The 19,443-nt window shown below is 39.2% G+C and overlaps 1 protein-coding gene across 16 annotated transcripts in view; it reads left to right on the top strand.

Annotated features, from left to right (window-relative positions):
- The window catches only part of dab2ipb (DAB2 interacting protein b), a 166,997-nt gene that overhangs the window by 107,161 nt on the left and 40,393 nt on the right, over window positions 1-19,443 (top strand). For all 16 annotated transcript variants that reach the window (XM_078955471.1, XM_023960457.2, XM_023960456.2 and 13 more), the window contains one exon: window positions 16,519-16,672. In XM_078955471.1, coding sequence (XP_078811597.1) covers window positions 16,519-16,672 — 154 coding nt within the window. The remainder of the gene's footprint in view (window positions 1-16,518; window positions 16,673-19,443) is intronic.

A 19,443-nucleotide genomic window follows, 5' to 3' on the forward strand; every position in this document is an offset into this window, starting at 1 on the left:
AACATTCCTTTTTAAAGCACATTTATAGACCGACTACTATGAAAACTGTGGGTTGTTTTTTTTTTGGTGTTTTTAGTGTGTTCTTGGAGAACAAAAGTAAAGAAAATTAAGCTTAAAAGTGCATTTCTGATTATTTCTTTATTCAAACCGCTGTGAATCAGGAGCAGATGAAAAAAAGCCACTGGGAAAAGCTTGTAGGTGAAATGTCAAAATTACTACAGTATTTGATATTGCTTGCCTTTTTCATTGCACAGGTAATGTTAGGTCGGGGTTTTGAGGGGCTGTAATTGCGGGAGAGAGTGTAAACAATGGAATGATGGGAAATGGGGAAAGGCTTACTCCATGCGAACTGTCCCACCCACAACTTAAAAAAAAGAAAAGTCCATGGGGAACGCTTTTTAGTAGATCAAACGATGATTGGAGTGGTACTTAATCAGGGTAATAACTTTTGTGTTAATGTGTTATTAATGCGTTAAAAGTGCAACCCGTAATTTTTTGACAAGCAGAAGACTGACATGTTTATTACAATATCAGGAGTTTTTTTATCTTTAAGTACTTTTGACACGTCCGGACTACCTCCAGAGCTTCTCCACATGAGAAACCGTTTCTCAACAGGAAGAGCAAACAAATATTGGTGCCGATAGTCGGTTGACCCCTAATCCTATGACCATGTTACAGAGGAAAAAATAGTTTAGAATAACCATTTCTTGAGGCACAAATATTAACTTTCCTCAATTTGCCTGTTGTTTGTATTGTATGAACAGTAAGCAACAATCATTTGACACAAACCATTCATTCAATTTCTTCAAAATGTATTTTGTTTAGGTCATATTTGCTAAAACATTCAGCTGAGATTTCCATTAAATCGAGGTCATCGAGCTAAAGAGATTAGTATTGCGGCTGGCTTCTGGTCAAAACCCGAAAGCTGTGGTTATGTTCACTCAAAACGCTGCAAGAGAATGAGGTTTTAAAAAATCAATAAACTCAATTCATTGTGATGGACCGGTGACCTTTGCACGATGGCACCTGACCCGGAACAGGATGCAGATTTGAAAGTGCGTGATAGAAAAACCACCTTAGAACAATCAGATTTTTGTCATATTTTTTTGCTTGAGGTGACTCCATTTGTTTCTCATATGTCAAAAATGCTGCAATGTAATCCTTATTATTTGCTCTATATAAAATGGAAAGTGGATAGCGTTGTTCTTTCAAATTCTGAATTTAAAAACCTGGCGGACATCACGTAGAACGGAGAAAAAGAAACATCAATATGAACAACATTAATGATTGGAGAAGCTGAAATGAACGGATTTGTTTTCCTACAAGGCCACTTAAATGTGATCAATTATTAATCTGGTTCCTGTAAGGTATTCCAACAAGTTGTTTTATAAAAGCCCCCAAAAGATGCAGTAATATCCGGTTGAGCAAGTGACAGTCTCGTGTGCTGGCTCTAATCACGGAGAAGCCAAGAGTGGCTTCCCTGCATCAAAGATACAAACACTGCTTCCTCATATTGATCCTGATCAGTGCTCCTGGTGGTTTTCATCTCCATTTTCATGAGCTATGAGGCTAAAATCGATGCTGCATCCCTGATGCTCATCCGTGTGACATCTGACCCTTGACCCCAGCTCTAATTTATGGAGTCATTCCGTGTTTCGACCTCTGGCCTTGTTATAAATTCTCTGTCATTGAGGTCTTTTGTTTGCTCAACAGCGCTGATCAGTAGACTGGGGGCCTGCAGGCTACATGTGGCACTATAGCTCCCAAAATACTAATAAAGTCACAAATTGTTTGAAGAAACCTGTACTGTTAGATATTGGTTTTTCATATTCTACCAATTAGCTCTTTTATGATGTCACATTTCTGTCCACTTTTAAAAAAAAAAATTTCATTAGTGCACAAAAGGGGGTTTCCCTTCTGTTTAACAAGGGGGCGGTGAATACTTGGCATTCAAACTGCCTCAGTGGGCGTGATCCAACACCTGTCAGGCCTGCTGCGTCTGAGCTTCTTTGTGAAGTGAGGATTTGGTGAGTCCAATACTGTATACCAAATAACCTAGGAGTAAAATATGTTGTTTATCAAATATCAGAAAAGATTCCAACTAGGAAAGCAAAAGGTTACTTCGAAAAATCTAATCTAATAAGAAATCAAATCTAGCCACACGGATGACATAATATGGTTAAACTGAACTGTAAGTGAGTCTCTTATCTATTATAAGTTTGGCTGTTTTGCACTGAAAGGACTGAAGTGATTTTTCCATATAGAGATCACTTATAAATATATCTAATTTAACTGGTTTCAACGTGGAAGTCTTTTCCAGAACAAAACTTGGAGTTTTCTTCCTTTTAATTTGAGCTCATGATTTAAAGAAATCTCACCCAAAACTTTTTTTTTGAGGTAGAAATTTTTGAGCTTATGTGGGTAACTGTGTGGGTAATTCCAGGTTTTTCTAAAAAAAAACTTAACGTATATCTTGAGCCAATTAAAAAATGTTTGCAATCTAATGGAATTTTGGTCAAATTGTCCAGATTTCTCTGACAAAACCTGTACATAATTCTGTTGGTGACACTTTGTTGTTTAAAAATGTTGGGTATCTTTTATGCTACATCAGGGGATAAAAGTTGCAGTAAAGAAAATAAAAGAAAAAGCCCTACTTGGCTGGAATCACATGCTAGTGCTGATTTTGTCAAACTGTTATCAGTATTATTCAAATTACAAGTCTTACTAAATATATTTGTCTTCTACTAAATTTAGGAAGCAATTCTTTTAAATTTTAAACAATAGGTTATTGACCATGACCTAATTGAATACATTTCTATTTTTTTATTTAGAAATAGAAAAATAAATAACAAAATATATATATGCTATTATATCTCATTTTTAAAGCTGGCATTACTGGGTTTGTTGTTGATTCTTGATTTTTGGAGTAAAACTTTGTACAAGCACAAGCCAGAATAAGCTGTGTGTCATTTAGGGGTTCATTTAGGGGTTCATCAGTATAGGCTTGGCCAGGTCCAGCAAAGTCTGATGTGGTCAACCAATGTGTTTAAAACTTAGCAGTCATTTGCAGATCACCAGCTGTGATCAGCATGTCTTACAGACGGCTGGTTTGATCATCTTCATCCCGCGTCACATTTGCAGCCAGCTGTTCTGTCCTCCGATAATCAAAGCACGACCTCAGAGACAAACCCCATTGCTCCTGCGACCAGCTTCCTAGCAGATGTTCCTGAGGTTGTGCTCTCTGTAATCGAGCCGTGTGTGCTACCAGAACCTGGCTCGGCGGCTGCTTTGGCTCTCCTCGCCGTTGCTCTGCAACCACCTGATCTCACTTAGCAGCCAGCCTTTCTTTCCCACGGTGCAATGTGCCTGCCAGACGTCTGAGTCAGGCGTCCCTACAGACTCTAGCAAAGGAGGCCTGGAGTAGCTGATCATTTATTATTCTTTCCTGTGCAAGCATCTCTTTTTTTTTCTTTTGCGTGGGAGTGGTGTGCTTATTTTGTTAATTTCTGTACCTTAAAAGCTTCCTTCCTCTCTTTGAGTGAAAGGCTGTTTTGTGCAGAGCTACTACTTACATACCTACTGCCAACATACGTCTCAATCTTCCAGTCAAAGCTTTAGCCCTAAACCCTCTTTGGTGCATGGATTAGGTGCCTTAGGTATGTTTTTTGCTCCTTCATCCCAGTGTAATCTGTGTTTTTGTCTTTCATTAGAAACATTCCGTCTGAGAAGTGAGACATTTTTACTTTTTTGTAGCTTTTTGTAGTCCTTTTGTGTGATGTGTCAATCATTTACAATAGGCAAAAGTCTTGTTGAGAATCACTTTATGGTAAGAAATATTATTTTTCCTCTTTTCCTAAACAAAATATGGGTCTTTATCAAGTCAAAAACTGCCAAAAAACATTGCAGCTGAATTGGAAGAGTGGAGGAGTTTTACGAGAACTTTGTGGTGGTTCTGCATTTGAGATCGTTATGAAACATCCTTGGGCCAGAAAGACCATTCCATAAGTTATCACGTTTTGTTCTCAAGTCTTGGATACGAGGAGTATGAAAACCGATTCATGGGCTGCAGGATGGAAGATGTACGACAGCTGATGCTGTTTGTTCTCTCAGCTCCAAATATGGACTTCTGAGGAGTTTTTCCTCAAACTTTTGTGAAACAGTTAGAGCTCAATTGGTAAAAAAAAGGAAAAAAAAAAGCCAAGGACACTCAATGTCCTTGTTGTCGTTTGTGGAGGCATTTCATTGAACCCATAGTCACAGCTGCCCTCAGGGGTAAATACGGGATCCAGTACATGTCCTTTCTTAACAACTAATGTGGTGTAAAGGCATTGTACGACAGCATCACTCATATGACAGAATTGCTTTCAACTTGCATTATCCTTACAAATACTTCACAATACATTTACCACTTGCATAACAACGGTACGTTCCGTTTTCATGACGTCCCTGAAGATCCCTTAACTGCCAGACACACCTCTGCTCCCCTTGAAGACCCACTCCTATGCAGATTGTGTCTTTGCTGCTTTTAACACGTACATGAATCAGAAGCAGAAAAACAAAAAGATGCTTAAAAAAGTGATGCAAAAAGCTAGAATCGGGGGCCCACAAGCTCCCTGCTCTGCTTCATTCTGATGCATCCACATTCAGACGAATAGATTGATGTACGTCTTCGCTGGCATCAGGCTATAGACAGCTGGATTGCTCCAATATTGCTCACCACCTTTGTTGCACCGCTAATGCTAGGTTGGGCTTGTGAGGGGCTGTAATCTCACAGGAGAGAGTGTAAACAAAGGGATGATGGGAAGTAGGGGTAGGATTACTCCACACCAAGGGTCCCTCCCACAAAATCAATCAAAAGATGACTGGAGTGGGGCCTTCACGATCCCGGACAGCACACATATGGGTCAACCCCACCCCCGCCCCCACCCCACGTGACTTGTGACTTGTATTTTGGTGCCATTGCTTCTGTTGACTCCCATAATGCTTAGAGGTTAGGACATTTTTTCTTGGAGAAGTGCAGTGGTCTGAAATCCCTGATTAACCGGACAACATCTGATCAAACTTCTGTTCTCTCGTCTGCACTTTCGCTGCTTTTTCAGTGACAAACAACACGGCCAGCCAGGGCTTAGTGAGGTGACGGCTGAATGAGCAGGAAGGACTTCTGATGAGGAGCATCAGCATAGATGTGATGCGTGCAAAATCTTGCTCCAAAGGGTTACTCACAGAGGCTGTAAAAGCCGGATTATCGCTGAACCTCCAGCTCATCCTCTGCGATGAACGAGGTTTGCTCCTCTCTTCTCTTGACCCAATCCTCCGACTGGGTCTCCAGGGCCCCGCAGCCACATTTCAGCTCATCTCACACATTCTCAGCATCTGGCAGGACCCCCCCCCCCCTCCCCCCACGCACACACACCGTTCACTGCTGATTTTTCTGAGTCTAACTGAAGCCTGCTTTGCTGTCTGTATTCTTCCCCCAACTGTTCAGACGACAGGCGACAGATGGAAGCGTCTATGCACAAAAACAGACATTTTTATGGTTTTATCTGAAATGCAAGTGTGCTACAGGATGGGATGGTTGAATTCTGATGGACTAATCTTCTGTAATTACTCACCCTGAACTCAGAGGAAGTCTGAGCACAACCTTTACCCATGCTGAGGATGGCTATGGGCACAGATGAGAGTCATTATAAGCAGCGACCTTTGCCTATGTCGCGGTTCTTCAAAAAAGCTGTCTCATGTTCTGCGCTTTTCATTCAGTTATCCTGACAGGTCTTTTATCTGTGTGTTGCTGAACTCAAAAATAAATGAGAAGGCACAATATTAAATGCAAAAAATATAGTTAGAGCAGCAGACGTTTGTTTTTCTTGTTTGTTTCAGCAACAGTCTAAATTTATCATCCTAGAAAGAAGAGTTTTCCCTGGAAAAGTATTTGGAAAAATAGACTGGAAATCCAAGAATATCAACACAAAATAGCAGAGTATTTATCTCACATCAACTAGTCTTTCGACCATGGTGCAAAGGCAGAGCAGTCGACCTTTGATCGGAATATAACAGTTCAATTCCCCCTAAGAAGGTAGTAAAGCCTTATATAAATATACAGCACTTACCATTTATAAAACCAATAAACTTATAGGTCATTATTAGGTTTAGATGATCAAAGGCTTCTGCTCAGCTTCCCAACATTTGAAAAACAATGTTTATTATTCATCATAAGATTCTTTTTTCCTATAGAAACATTTTTGAGGCAACTTTCATCAAAGCAGACGTCTTGCATACACTAGTAGCAAAGCGATTAGTGGAAAATAAATAAATATTCAAATGGCCTCAGGCTTAGAAAGGAAGGCAATTATTTGAGGGATTTTTTTTTTTTTTTCTTGAAGATCAATAAAAAGTACACAAGAGTATTGTGACTTCTGCCTTTATTAATGCAAAGAGAAAACTTCCCTGCTATTGTTTCCTGCTTTATGTCAATAAAGTAAGTTCAGGATTTCAGCAAACAGAGTAAAAACCCCATCCGTTTCCTGTATTTGACACATGCCCTGGGAGAGTTTTGAGCTGTCAATGCAGCGCTGACTCTATATGAGAACTGGACTGTGTGACTCCCTCCCCCCCGGACCCCGTCCCCCCGACGCTCCAGTCACAGGAAGAACTCACGGGCTCCTTGATGCGTTAATCCCATATACTTCTATAGAGACATAAACAACTCTTATAAGTCATTTTATTTGTCAGAATAACCATTCTCGCACCTTTTTTTTAACCCTTTTCTTGATAATCCAGATTTTTTGTCATGATATGTAGACCAAGTTTTTAAAGTTTTAAACTGACCAATCAGATGTCTCGAAAAAAATATTTAGTCTTATGTCAAACGTTAGAAAAATTGTATTGACTGGCTTATCCCAGCGGTATGGCGGTCGACCTCTGATCGGAAGATTACAGGTTCGATTCCCGCCTTGTCCGCCCATGTGTCGAAGTATCCTTGGGCAAGACACTGAACGCCGCCTTGCCTCTGGTGGAAGGCTGGTGCCAGTGTTCAGCAGCGGAGTGTGAATGTGTGGGTAAATAGATGAGTGGGACTGTGACTGGAAAGCGCTTTAGAACTTCAAGGAAGGTAGAAAAGTGCTAAACAAGTATACAACATTTACCATTTTTAAGTGGTAGGGGTGAGGATTTCCATAAACCTTACTCATGATTGATGAGAGTGGTTGCCATAGAAACATTCCAACATGGCAGCATCTATATTGTTTTAAATGCATCTCAGATGTTGATAATGTAAAAAGTCAACTGGTGCGTGTAGATATTTCAGGGTTTTTTTAATTTTTTTTTTTAACTTTACTCAAAAATGATGCAAGCAACAAAAAAAGGGAATTCCCACAAAGGCCAAAAACCAATTCTTGGTTTGTATAATTTCCCCTCTCTTTATCTCTTAATACAAAGGGCAGGTAATCTCTGACCTTAAGCAGGAGCATTAAAGTGGGAGAATGCTGAGCTATCAACTCATATGCCTTTGACTTGTTTATGTGTTCAGTGGACTGCATAGTCTTCAAGTAATGTCTAATAAGTGTGCAAGTGGAAAAGCTATTGATTGTTGTAAACGTGCCAAACGCAGAGACTGTTGTATTCACAGGAAGCGCTCTCAACCGAACGCCTCAGCATCCATCATGTTTCTGTATTCTAGAGTTTAAATGCTCTTGAGAAGAGCCAACTCTTAAGGTCAAACATTGACCATTTCGTATATTTTGGTTCCTCTTATCGCAAACAAGACAACACATAGAGGCTTTTATTTTGGAGATCGACTCCACTTCAATACAATATAGTCTTTGACAATCACAGCCCTAAATTAATTTACTTGTTCTTAGATGTCAGTGTGACAGCGTTTTGTGGTGCCACCCACTAGCTCAGGCTGTTAGAAGTCTGAAGTGCTTCTAACTGCACAAAATCTCAGACGGGTTGTTGGTTTAACTCCTTACAGGATGCAATGGGAGAGAGTGCTTCCCAGACCCACTTTCAATCCATTAGTTGTTTTTTCTTTCCACCACACCCACTCCTAACCTGGTTTGTATCGAACGCCGGCAGAGCGCCGTCTGTCTGCTTCCCACTCGGCGCTGATAAGACTGGGCCTGATCCAGGGGCGTGGATTTCTAAAAAAGTGAGGGAACATCCAGTGAAACTGGCCAGCAAGATGTCTGGATAAAGAAAATCTCAACACAGCAACACAGAGGTGCTGGAAGAGGATCCTCTAAATTGAATAGTCTCCAGTTTGGTTGTGAAATTTGTGCTATAGAAGCTGTAAAAGAAACCGATAGGAAGTAGAGCTCATTCATGATGCGCTACACGGTAGTGAAACCAAAGAGAGTTGTTATGACAAAATAACAGAAAACTACACATTTAGTGCTGGTTCATGACCGCTCAATTATATACAACAATTCCTTGTCTTTTAAATCCTGCAATCGATCTTTCAAAATGTGCGTAAAGGCATGCAAAGCTGCAGTGAGCTAACGTGAGCATGGAGACATCAACTTTAGCTTATTGGCAGAGAAAACAAGAGACAAACTTAGAAAACTTGATCCGATCAACATTATGCCTCTCCTCACGTCTTTATGTTTTTTCATTTCCAGTGTCTTTGATTTATTTGATCATGTATGCAAATGTGAACGGACTTACAATTCTATTGATTACTGATACTCACTTTTCTACGTCAGCTTGAGAGAACCCGCTCCTTTTCATGGATTGGGAGGGGCTGGTACTCAGAGCGCAGGTTTTTGGAGGAATATTCAGGGTTGCGTTAGTGGATCATAATGCCACTTTGGGTTTGTTAATAGAGATGAATTAATATTATAAAACACTTAAAAGCTCAAAAGGTTGAGTTTGCGTGATATAGGCGGTTTAAAAATCAATATAAAGAAGAAATGCTATTGTAAACCTTTCCAGAGATTGTTCCATGAGCTTTGAAATTTCTGGAAATAAAAGTTGGTCGTTGGTTCTGTAAAATTCAAGATAGTTATTTTATGTTTTTTGTTTATAATCAATTAATGTAGTTTTGATTGTTTTGGATTTTTTTACACATTGAAAGAATAGAAAAAATCATTTAATTTGAGCATTTTTATTTTTTGATTACAATAAGATAAGATAAAATAAAAATACTTTATTGATCCCAGCCTGGGAAATGTGGTTGTTGCAGTGACCGTATGCAGGCTCAATAAACAAACAAACAAACAATTAGTGACAATAAGGGAAACAATCATGTCAGATAACAGCTCTAGAAAACAGACATCGAATAGGTTTATCTATGGTAAAAGGATGATGAGTTATAAAGCCCAATTATGAATTACTATGACACCATATTCAGACCAAAATATAAATGTGTCATTGCATTTTCCTTAATGAAACTTAAGAAGAAGAGAACTGGAGGAGAAATACGAACAATTTTAGGTCAAAAGTCTTTACATTTATGAAAATTGGCTGGTGTCTCCTTTTTAATAATTCAGTGGGATTTCTATTTAGACTGAAAACAAGTGAACTTTCTAATTTAGAATAAGAAGAATAGTTTCATAAACCCAAAACTGTTATATGGTTATATCTATCAGTGGCTTGGTTAGATTACTGGTATAAGGATATTTTAATTGGTCAGACAGTCCAGACATATGATTTATAAAAACATAAATGCAACCAATTTTTTGCATGACAATGCAAGTCGTCTCATTTTGAAAATCAAGTCTAAATCATAGCAAAATCAAATATAAAACCATGAAAATTAGCTTAACTGGCGGAGGAAGAGCCTTGATGATATGGGATTGCCAAACTGTCATTTAAGTTGCAGAAATTTGCACTCAACAAAGATATTTAGATATTAAAATGTTAGATTGTGGAAATGAGGTTTGTCACAATTGAATTATATTAAAGACTTTGGAATTTGTTGCACATTTGGCACATTTCAAGTGAAAACTTTAGTGACGTTTTCTTAAGAAAACAGAAAAAATGAACGAACAGCTTTATATTCTACTCTGTCCGTTCAAATGCATTTCAGTAAAGCAATTTTTTTTTACCTAAAACACAAAGCATGTCACAAAAATGAATCCTGTGTCTTTGTCCGTTTAATTTTTATTCACGCCAGTTACTCCTTCCACCATTTCCTGAAATTCTGACAGCTTCTTTTCCTCCAGTTTCATGGTGGCTTTTCACCCCAAGCTGCTGGAGGTTTCTGTGCTGGGTTTCTCCTGCATAGCACCTTAAATATTTAGACTACCAGACCGTAGCCCAAAAGAGAAAAAGATTGACTGGCAGCCAAGAGAGGGGAAGGGAGATAAACAGAATAGGGAAAAGATGTGCAGCAGAGCTCCATCAGGCTGAACCTACTCCCTCCATCCTCAGGTAAACAGTGAAACAGGCTCTACAGGACAGAGACGGAAGAACGAAGGATTCTCAAGGACGAAACAGGCTTTCTGTGGAGAGCGGATGAATGATGGGGGAGGGCAGTCAAACATCAGAGAAATAGGAGGATGAAGCTCCATTTGTAATGTTGGTATTCATTCCCAGCTTATTTTTCATGTGTTAGATCAGTTTCCAGCAAAGTGGTACATGAATAATAAGCTCTGAATCCCAATGTTCACGACAAAGTGTGACATTGTACATCACAGCCGCCTGCAGCTGTGAAACGTTTTTCATGCATTTCCATCAGTATGAAACTTTCACCTTTCTTTTTTATTACATTTTACTCATCAATTGAACATATCTCGATCTGAGACCCTCAACCAAATTTGGTGTATTTTATTGGCAAATATTGTTAAAAAGCATAAGAAAGCCTTAACCCTGTACACTGGAGCATTGAAGTCTTGAGCTCCCATTGGGTTCTGGTGGGTTTCTCCTAACTGGGTGTGGTTATGGGGCGGGCCTAAAAAATTGGTTGGGGTGTGTGAATTAACTTATGAGAGATTTGTCAGATATGGAGGATGTGTGCATCTGTCCCTCCTATCCATTGCCGTCATGGTGGCCCTCAGCTGAAAAGAGCCTCTACTTGGCAGGAGGTGAGGATACTTCTGTGCTGGAGGGGGGTCTCCTCCTTATCTCTGGGGATGGCTCTGGTGCAGCTTCCTGCGTTCCGTGTGCCTGCTTTGGTGTCCCCAGGGGTATGTCTCCACTCCTGGGCTGCCTGGCTCTATCGCCCCTCCTCTGAGTGTTTGGAGTGAAGCTGGGGGGTAAAAGTATGGGGTTGCTGTTTCTGCCTTCTTAGGTGAAGCACCAAACATGCCTCATTTCAAAGCACCACACTAATAAGAAAAAATATCCTAAAATAGAAGATCACTTCCTTACATTGTGTGAACCTTGTTAGATACTGTACTTAACATCTCCCCCAATCTTTGCATCACTATCCTCCATCCCCCTGCATGTCGCTCATGAAGGCTCCACTTTGGTGGCCTGGACAGTGTGATATCCCCCCCCAAGGGGTCAATGGTGTCATTTGGGGGTAGGTTGCTGTTGTGAAGTGTGATCTTCCTCGCCTCAGGGGCTTTGACTCAGACCCCTGCAGATTGACTGATTGCCTGTTCGAATTGAACCTTTTAAATGGAGGGAGGGGGCAAGGCCATGGATGTATGAAGGTTAAGGATTGTGGGTAAAAAGGTGATCCGATGGCTTTTCTTTCCTTGCCCATTCTCTGTCCCGCGTCCTATTGTAGGGTTTTAGGCGTCTTGCCTCCTGCTGTACGGTGTGGTAGCTGGGAAGGCTTTGCCCGTTTCTGTACCTGCATGCTCCACCCTCCGGTGATCCCACCTCTATTCTTACACCCCTCCAGCTGTGATTTCAAATTCCTCAACTGGTGAATGCTTTGCTTCATGGCACTGACCCGACACACTATTGACAGCCATGATGCTCCATTCAGGAGTAGCAGCTGTCATGAGTTGGAGTTTATTCAGTGCCTGAGATCAAATGTTTCTGTGGCTTTTGTTGTTGAGCTCCTGTGGTTTTTGGTGGGGGCATCCTACTAAACATTACAACACAATCTCTCAAAAAAGAAAAGAAAAAGTGTAACACAGACCATAATTCTAACTTTGCAAATACACAACACTACATATTTCTTTTTACTTTGTCCTGCTATTTTGTTCTTCACAGTGAAGCCTAACAGACCAGGCTGTCAAAGATGGCTGCTGGTCACACACAAATGTATATGCATTGGAAAAATAATTAGCTAGAATTAATATTTTTAATATTTGGTGCCACAACTTGGTTCTATCCACTAGTATAGATTCAAAAATGATAATGTGTACACAATTATTAATGTATGTACAAACTCATGCATAGCTATGCAAGTTTCTTTGATCGTTTTCGGACACTACGTACAAACCGCACGACCACGGTGCAAGTTAAACAAGGATACACTTTAACCAATCAGGAACTCTGATTTGGTAGTGTCGTATAGATGGTGTCACTTTAAATTCAGTGCCAACCGTTGAATGAATAATTGGGATTTGTGTCCTATGACACCAAATCTTTCAAATATCGGAATAGAGTTGTAAAAAGAAATAGGCTGGAGCAAGATTTGCGAGATGAACACCACTTCAACATTTCGCACCAAGTGTCCAGCTGTGGGTGATGGATATGCGCTAGTAAACAGTAGAAAAACCAGTCTTTGTCTGGTATGAACACCATGATCGAAAAGTGTTTAGCCTGTTCTTGAACTTGTGCCACGTGCCAGGTATGTTTGTATCCTTTTAAATGAAAGGCAGCATTATTTATCAGCCTGACACTACTGCTTTAATGTTACTGTGGGGGAAACAGAGTTATATTTCATCCTTTAAAAGGAGCTGCAGTTTCTCAAAATAGCCTCTTTGTTTTTGCACGATTACCACTTTTTGCGTGGTATTGAAGTGTTGAGCTGGTTTTTACAGCTTGTTTTTGTTTAAAATCTTGACTCACCCTCACAGTTTGCATATGAAGCTCATCCTCTTCCCAGTATCCACTCATTTGACTGGCTCTGTTCTGCCCAGTACCCAGTCAGCCAATCACAAAGCAGAGTGGGGCGCAAACACACTTCCTCTGCAGTCCAGCTGTGGAATTGTCAGGATCTCATATAAATACATGATTGTATTTAATTTTAAGAGAATTTTACATTTTTTTTCAATGAGTTGTCCTTTTTTTTCATGCATTATTGGAATAGAGGCCTAAAAAAGAGTCAGGGTCATTATCCACTTCACAGTGAACACAGGATTTCACAACAAAGCTGGTAAACTTAACAAAAGGCTCCATGCTGTTAGCTAATCTGTGATTACGTGCTCTGCGTTTTGCCTTGAATGCTGCTCCAAAAGCAGCAGAAAAGGATGTACAATGAATAATGTTTCCACACAGATGGGATTAGAGTGTAATGTGTCCACAGAGGGCACTACTGGAGGAATGTTCTCATTACATCAGGAACGGACTCTTCCTCTTCCTCTCCCTGCCCACTCTGACTTATCTGACTCGCCTTTTTTTGTTCAAGTCAAATATTAAACATCCCATCTTCTCATTACCATGAGGCTGACCTTAACAAGGGGTGAGGTTATTAGGGCTGGATATAAAATACTGTAAATACGTAGACTGGTAAAAGAGTGTCAGGAGACTTTTGCATAATAATGCGGATTTTCTGGCATAAATTAAGTTGTGTTTGCTCAGTCTGAGTGACAGCTCCTCACTTTAACTCCTCCAAAAATAAAGAAAAGTAGGGCGACATCAAACAGCAAACAGCAAAAGGCTCTTTGCTTTGTTTCCTAATCTGCTGTGGCCAAAAAGGAAGTTAAAAAAAAAAAAATTTGGAGCCCTGCAGCTGTCTTACTCAGAGGATTGAACACTTTTCAAGACGCGCTCTGAGGTCTTATCATGAAGAAATGGGAACACGGTAACAGTTAGCGAACGTTGCCAAATTTTATTCAGAACTAATGCTGGACTAGAAAAAAGCCAAAGATGGACAGATTTCTACAAAGTACATCTGTTATTTAAAGTCAGTGTGACTCACTAAGCTATTTTCCAGAAAGAATCAAATAAACCAGTCGATGCAGGTTTTGAAGCTTAAAACTTAAACCTAAATCAGCTTTTTTTTTGCAAAGCAGGAGGTGGTTGAAAATAATAGCACATAAACATAAACACTCACCTGAGCACAGGTGTTATCTCACCTTTGCACTAATAGTTTGCATGATTGAATGAACGAAATATTTCACACTGGTTGGTTTTAAGGCATAAGTATGCGTGTGTGAACACTATCTGTTTTGTGAACATGTTGACATGTGGACATTTTTGCAGCTAGCAGGTATGTTGATAACATTTGAGTGTGTATGTGGACAGGCCCCGCCCTTTTTGTACTACATTTGAACCTTACCGTAATGATAAACATCCAGTAGCTTGTTGCTTTATGCTGCTTCTTGGTCTTATCCCCCCCCCTCCTATTATCACCCTCCTACCCCCCCCCCCCCCCCCCCCCTCTAATGTCCCTCTCTCTTCTTCCCTTCTTTCCTTTTCCGTCCGGTCCAACACCAAAGATTTTCAAATATGATTGAAATTAATAAAGTTTGGCCTCAATTACAAAAGGGGTTTATTCAGACATACCTCTGGTTTTACTTTTTATATTTTATATTTTACTTTAACAACCCCTGTTGTTAAAGTAAAATATGTCCAACACAAGAGGCCTTCAGTTCTCATCTGTCTGCCCAGCTGTTGGACAGGAAAAGTAAAAAAAAAAAAAAAGAACAGAAAATAAAAGCACAGTATATGCAGGCAGACTGGATGCTCTTTTTTTTTATTGAGATATTTTTAAATTACAAACAGTTTAACAATTTAGTTGTAAAAAACGTCTGACAAAAAATTAGTGAAATATTTTAACAAAGTATTTCTTTATATGTTACAAACAGAATAAGCTTGCAATTTTTCTTTATAAAATCCCTTTTTTTTCTTTTATCTGATTTTTGTGGTCACTCTGTGATGAGCAATGACATTTGCTTAAATTCTGTCCACTAAAAGTTGCTGCTTTTAATTGAGATTTTAGTGATTTGTTGCATTTTGTTAGTTGAGAACTAAAATTTAAGGAGCTAAATGGAATTTAATCAAACAGTTTAAAAACTTTTTTCACAGTGTTTTATTTCAAGTATTTCAAAAAGGGTTACACAGAAGGTAAAATAAGGGGTGTGTTTTTTTTAGCTCAATTTGCAAGAACAGCAAAGTCAAAAGATGAAAAACTCCAAAGATGAAAAAACAATAAAAAAATGATTCAGATTTCTTTTTAAGTTAAAATGACTAAAAGCAAACTATGACATGAATGTCCGTGTGAGGTTATATAACGTATTTTTTGCTATTTATTTTGGTAAACAAGGTAAATACACATATTTTCTAGTCTGTAACTTCGATTTTTGGCATATAATTTCAGGTAGTTGTACCTTAGCATCCTGCAAATAGTGTATCCTGCTGCTACACTCATTTACATATTTTTATTTGCACTGCCAAAGATTATACTCCTAAACTTCCTCACGATTTAAAAGCCAGCTTTAGAGAGGGAACCATAACTACTGTAGAGGTGGATATTTAAGCACAAGTACCTGTTAGCGCTCCACAAATACCAAATGCTAAAGCATGCAACATGTTAAATTTATCCCAAAAACCGTACACATCACAACCATTTAGATCTACAATAAAGGCATAATAAGTCCAAATGTCCTTGTGAAAGATTATTTTAGTTATTCTTCAAAATAAAAGCTTTTTAATCAAGTCTTTATTTAAATCTGGACTAACTTTGTCTTTGAATTAAGGTAGAGGCCTTAATAAGTTGGTCTTAAGATGAGTTTGACTGAAAATTGATGGATAATCCTTGCACTAATATCAAGAAGCAGTTAAAAATGTCCATGTACTAAGAAAAAGCCCAATCCCCCTCAGAGATTTCAAAGTACAAACTCCAAATGTGCAGCTGAAAACCCCAAATTTAGAGAAAATCTAAAGAATGACATCAAAAGAGAAACGAGGTAGGCTGAGAGTCGCAGTTGAGGAGCAGAAATTGAACCCACTTGCAGGAAAAAATGAGCCTAAAAAAAATCTTTAAAAGACTCTTCATTGCTGCAAAAAGTATTCACAAGTTCTATAGAACTTTTCAGAGTGACTGGACCTGAATATTGATCAAGTTGTTGCCTTAGGCTCTTTCATATTTTACTGTATTTCACTTCCTGTTTACGGATTTCTGATTCTGAATGCCACCAATCAGGAAATCATTGTGGAAGCTGCTAGTGATGTTTGATGAGGATCGAGTGCATCTGTTGGCTGCACTTACTTCTTTCTTTTTAATACTTAGAGGAGCCACATTGCATCAGAAGTGAATCCATAACCATTTGTCCATTTCTTGCGATGTCATGTGGGGAGCTTGTCAACCCCACCCCCCACCGTGTCAATCATCCTCACAGCCTCCGTCTTCGCACTCCACCATGAATGCTCGCTGATGTGTGCCGTGCATATGCTCCATCTCTCTCCTCCACCTCCTCCTCCGGGTGACTCATTTCTCTTCCCCCTCTCTCCCAGATCTCATTTGATGCCGAGGCTGAAGGAGTCTCGCTCCCATGAATCACTGCTCAGCCCCAGCAGCGCTGTGGAAGCTCTCGACTTAAGCATGGAGGACGAGGTCATCATCAAGCCCGTTCACAGCAGCATCCTCGGGCAGGACTACTGCTTTGAGGTGAGGAGGCACCCTTCACACATCTGTACACATTCCCTTACGTTGTTTGGGTGAAGACAAACAACTTCATCAAGAAAATAAATTCATTAAAAAGTTACATAAGTTGGTCCCCTGTCAACGTTAAGGTTTCAGTGTGCCGCCTCAGGAAACACTTTCTAAATATCTCCATCCTGAGGTTTTTTCCCAAATATGGGACTCATGCAGATGTGGTTAAAAACACAAATCCCACTAAAGTGATGTTTACACGACTGCTTATCCACAAGCAAAAGTGAATGAATGTGGGGCTTTTAACACAAAGTGATCAATCCTGCTGACATGTGGCTTTGGAGAGCAGTGGTCATTCTTTGACCAGCCTTTATTTGGCAAAAGGGCCCGTTCGGTGATGCGCTGCTTAGAACACAGTGAAAGTTTACGTTTTTTTTGTGTTTGTTTTTCTGCAGAGTCCACGTGACTCTGCAAAAGTTCAAAATGCAGATTAGAATTCCTTAATTTTGCCGTCAGCTTGTCTAGACAAAACAATATAAAACAAAGACAATTTTCACGCCACATCCTGTTATTGCCACATACTTCTAGAGGCATGCACATGTTTTACGGGTTGCACTGCAGGTAAACACAATCCGCTCACAGCAAGGAGGTTCTGGTTTTTCCCCCAGCTGAAGCCTCTCTGCCTCTCTGTTCCTCTAAAAGCATGCATGCCGGGCCGAGCTCCCATTTCAAACTGTTCTTTGTAGCAATTATTTCTATTCAATTATTTCATTGTGATTGAAATGTTTCATGCCTCTTTCTCAACTAAAACAGCAAAATCCTGAGCCTTTCTCGGATATTAATTTAATCGCATCTTTTAAATGTTTAAAGCTTCTCTACTTCTGTCACTTTTGGGCAAATTAAACATTTAATTCATTTTTAAAAGTTTGTGAGAAATTGCTCTCCAATGTTGTTGAGATTGGGGGTAATCCTTGTTTTATTTTGTTGCAAATTCTTAAAGAAATCCAGAAATATGTCTAGAAAAATAAAGCAACTTATACTACAGCTGGGCTCCTTTATTCTGGAGTAAATGGGGACAGGTTTGTTTGTGGTAGAGAGATGATCAAAAGTCTCCATGTCATAAATGAAAATAAACTGAACATTTTACTATGATACGATCAAACAACTTGCGTGACACAATAACAGGAGGGTTGGTGTTTTTGCATTCTTGCAAAAGCATTGTAAAGAGAGCTTTTATTTTGGAAACTGACGATGACTTCCTGGAGTAAAAAAACAAAAAAGGAAATGTTATTCCCATGTCCCAAACCTCAATTCTCTAGTCTCTGCATGTGAAGCAACAATGTTTGCGCCGCCTTCTGCAACACACGTTCAAGTGACCATTTTTCAATGAAAAGTTTATGTAAATGGAAACGGAAACCTGATAAAACGTGCGGCCATTGAAAGCCCGTTGAAAGGCAAACAGGTGGAACTTTGACCAATCCAGCACTTGGATTCGGTAGTGACGTATAGATGGCGTCCCTTACAAACATTTTACGGAAACCATTTATGTATCCACTTTGTTCTGATGATAAAAACTCAGACGATTTATAAATAAATTAATTAAAATACTTTTTTTTTAAATGACAAACTGTTCAAAGGCAATGCATTGTGGTCTATATTCGCCATTCTAGTAAACAACATCTCTCATTAGTTTTTTACAAAGCTTTCTAGGATATTTCCAAGGCATTGAATTTTGGAAGTGTAGATTTGGACTCTACAGTGCTCTAACAGTAAAAGAATTCGGACACAGTGCTCGTCTCAAGTCTAAGTCCCTGCCTGGTGGTTGCTAGGTGATCTGACCTAGCTTCAGTTTTATTTATGTATTTATTTATTTTATTCAAATCAGTCTCGAATTTAAAGTGTTAATACTTTGAAGCTAAAGCGATGAGTAATCTCCTCTTTGGGAACTCAAAATACTATGAATGCGATGTAGATTTTCTACAGTTTCACTGCCCCAAATGTTTTTGATGACCAGATAAGGAGCTCAATGGAGCTCTTGAAATAATATGCAGGTTTAAAAATGTGGATTTTTTGTTGTTTTATGATAAATTAGGATTTTTTTTCATCAATATCTCTTCAATTAAAAAAAAAATATTTCTAAAAACAAAAATGTTGCAAATCAACAAATTACTACACATTTCCCAAAAAAAGTCTAAAACACGTTTTAAATAATCAGACTTGATGCTATTTACATCTCAGCAGAAAACATAAGAAACCTGTTTTTCCTAAATATTGTGTGTTTGTCCCTGGGATCAAATGGTTTCCTGTTTAAGGAGCGCTTTGACTGCAGCAGAAAAGCACGCTTCGGCCTCCTTCAACACACCTTTAATGCAAGATTTATGGAATACTGTGGACGTTAACCACACTGTCCCCCCCTTGAGACCAATCCAGATAAACGCTTTTTAGCATTTTTTTCAAAAGGTCACAGCCAAGGGAAGGGTTTTCTCTGCTTAACTGAGTAACTGCATTTAGATTGAGTTGACAGAAGTGTCTAGACTAAAAAAAATCTGACCTTTAACCTCAGGAGAAAAAGGTCGAAGATGCTAAGTAGCCATAGAAATATAATTTTAATTGTTTCTTTATATCTTCAAAACAAACAGAGAGATTTTGACGTATGTGAGAGTTTTCTGCATCCACCAACCCTGAATAATCACCATCCTGCTTTTTCAAATTTTCCGTGATTGTTTGTGCTTTTGTGCCCTCAACTTTTTCCGTCTTGTTGACTCATGTTGTTTACCGTCACAGCA

This window comes from Oryzias latipes, chromosome 12 (assembly GCF_053564925.1).
Source record: "Oryzias latipes strain Hd-rR chromosome 12, Olatipes_Hd-rR_3.1".
Taxonomy (NCBI): Eukaryota; Metazoa; Chordata; class Actinopteri; order Beloniformes; family Adrianichthyidae; genus Oryzias; species Oryzias latipes.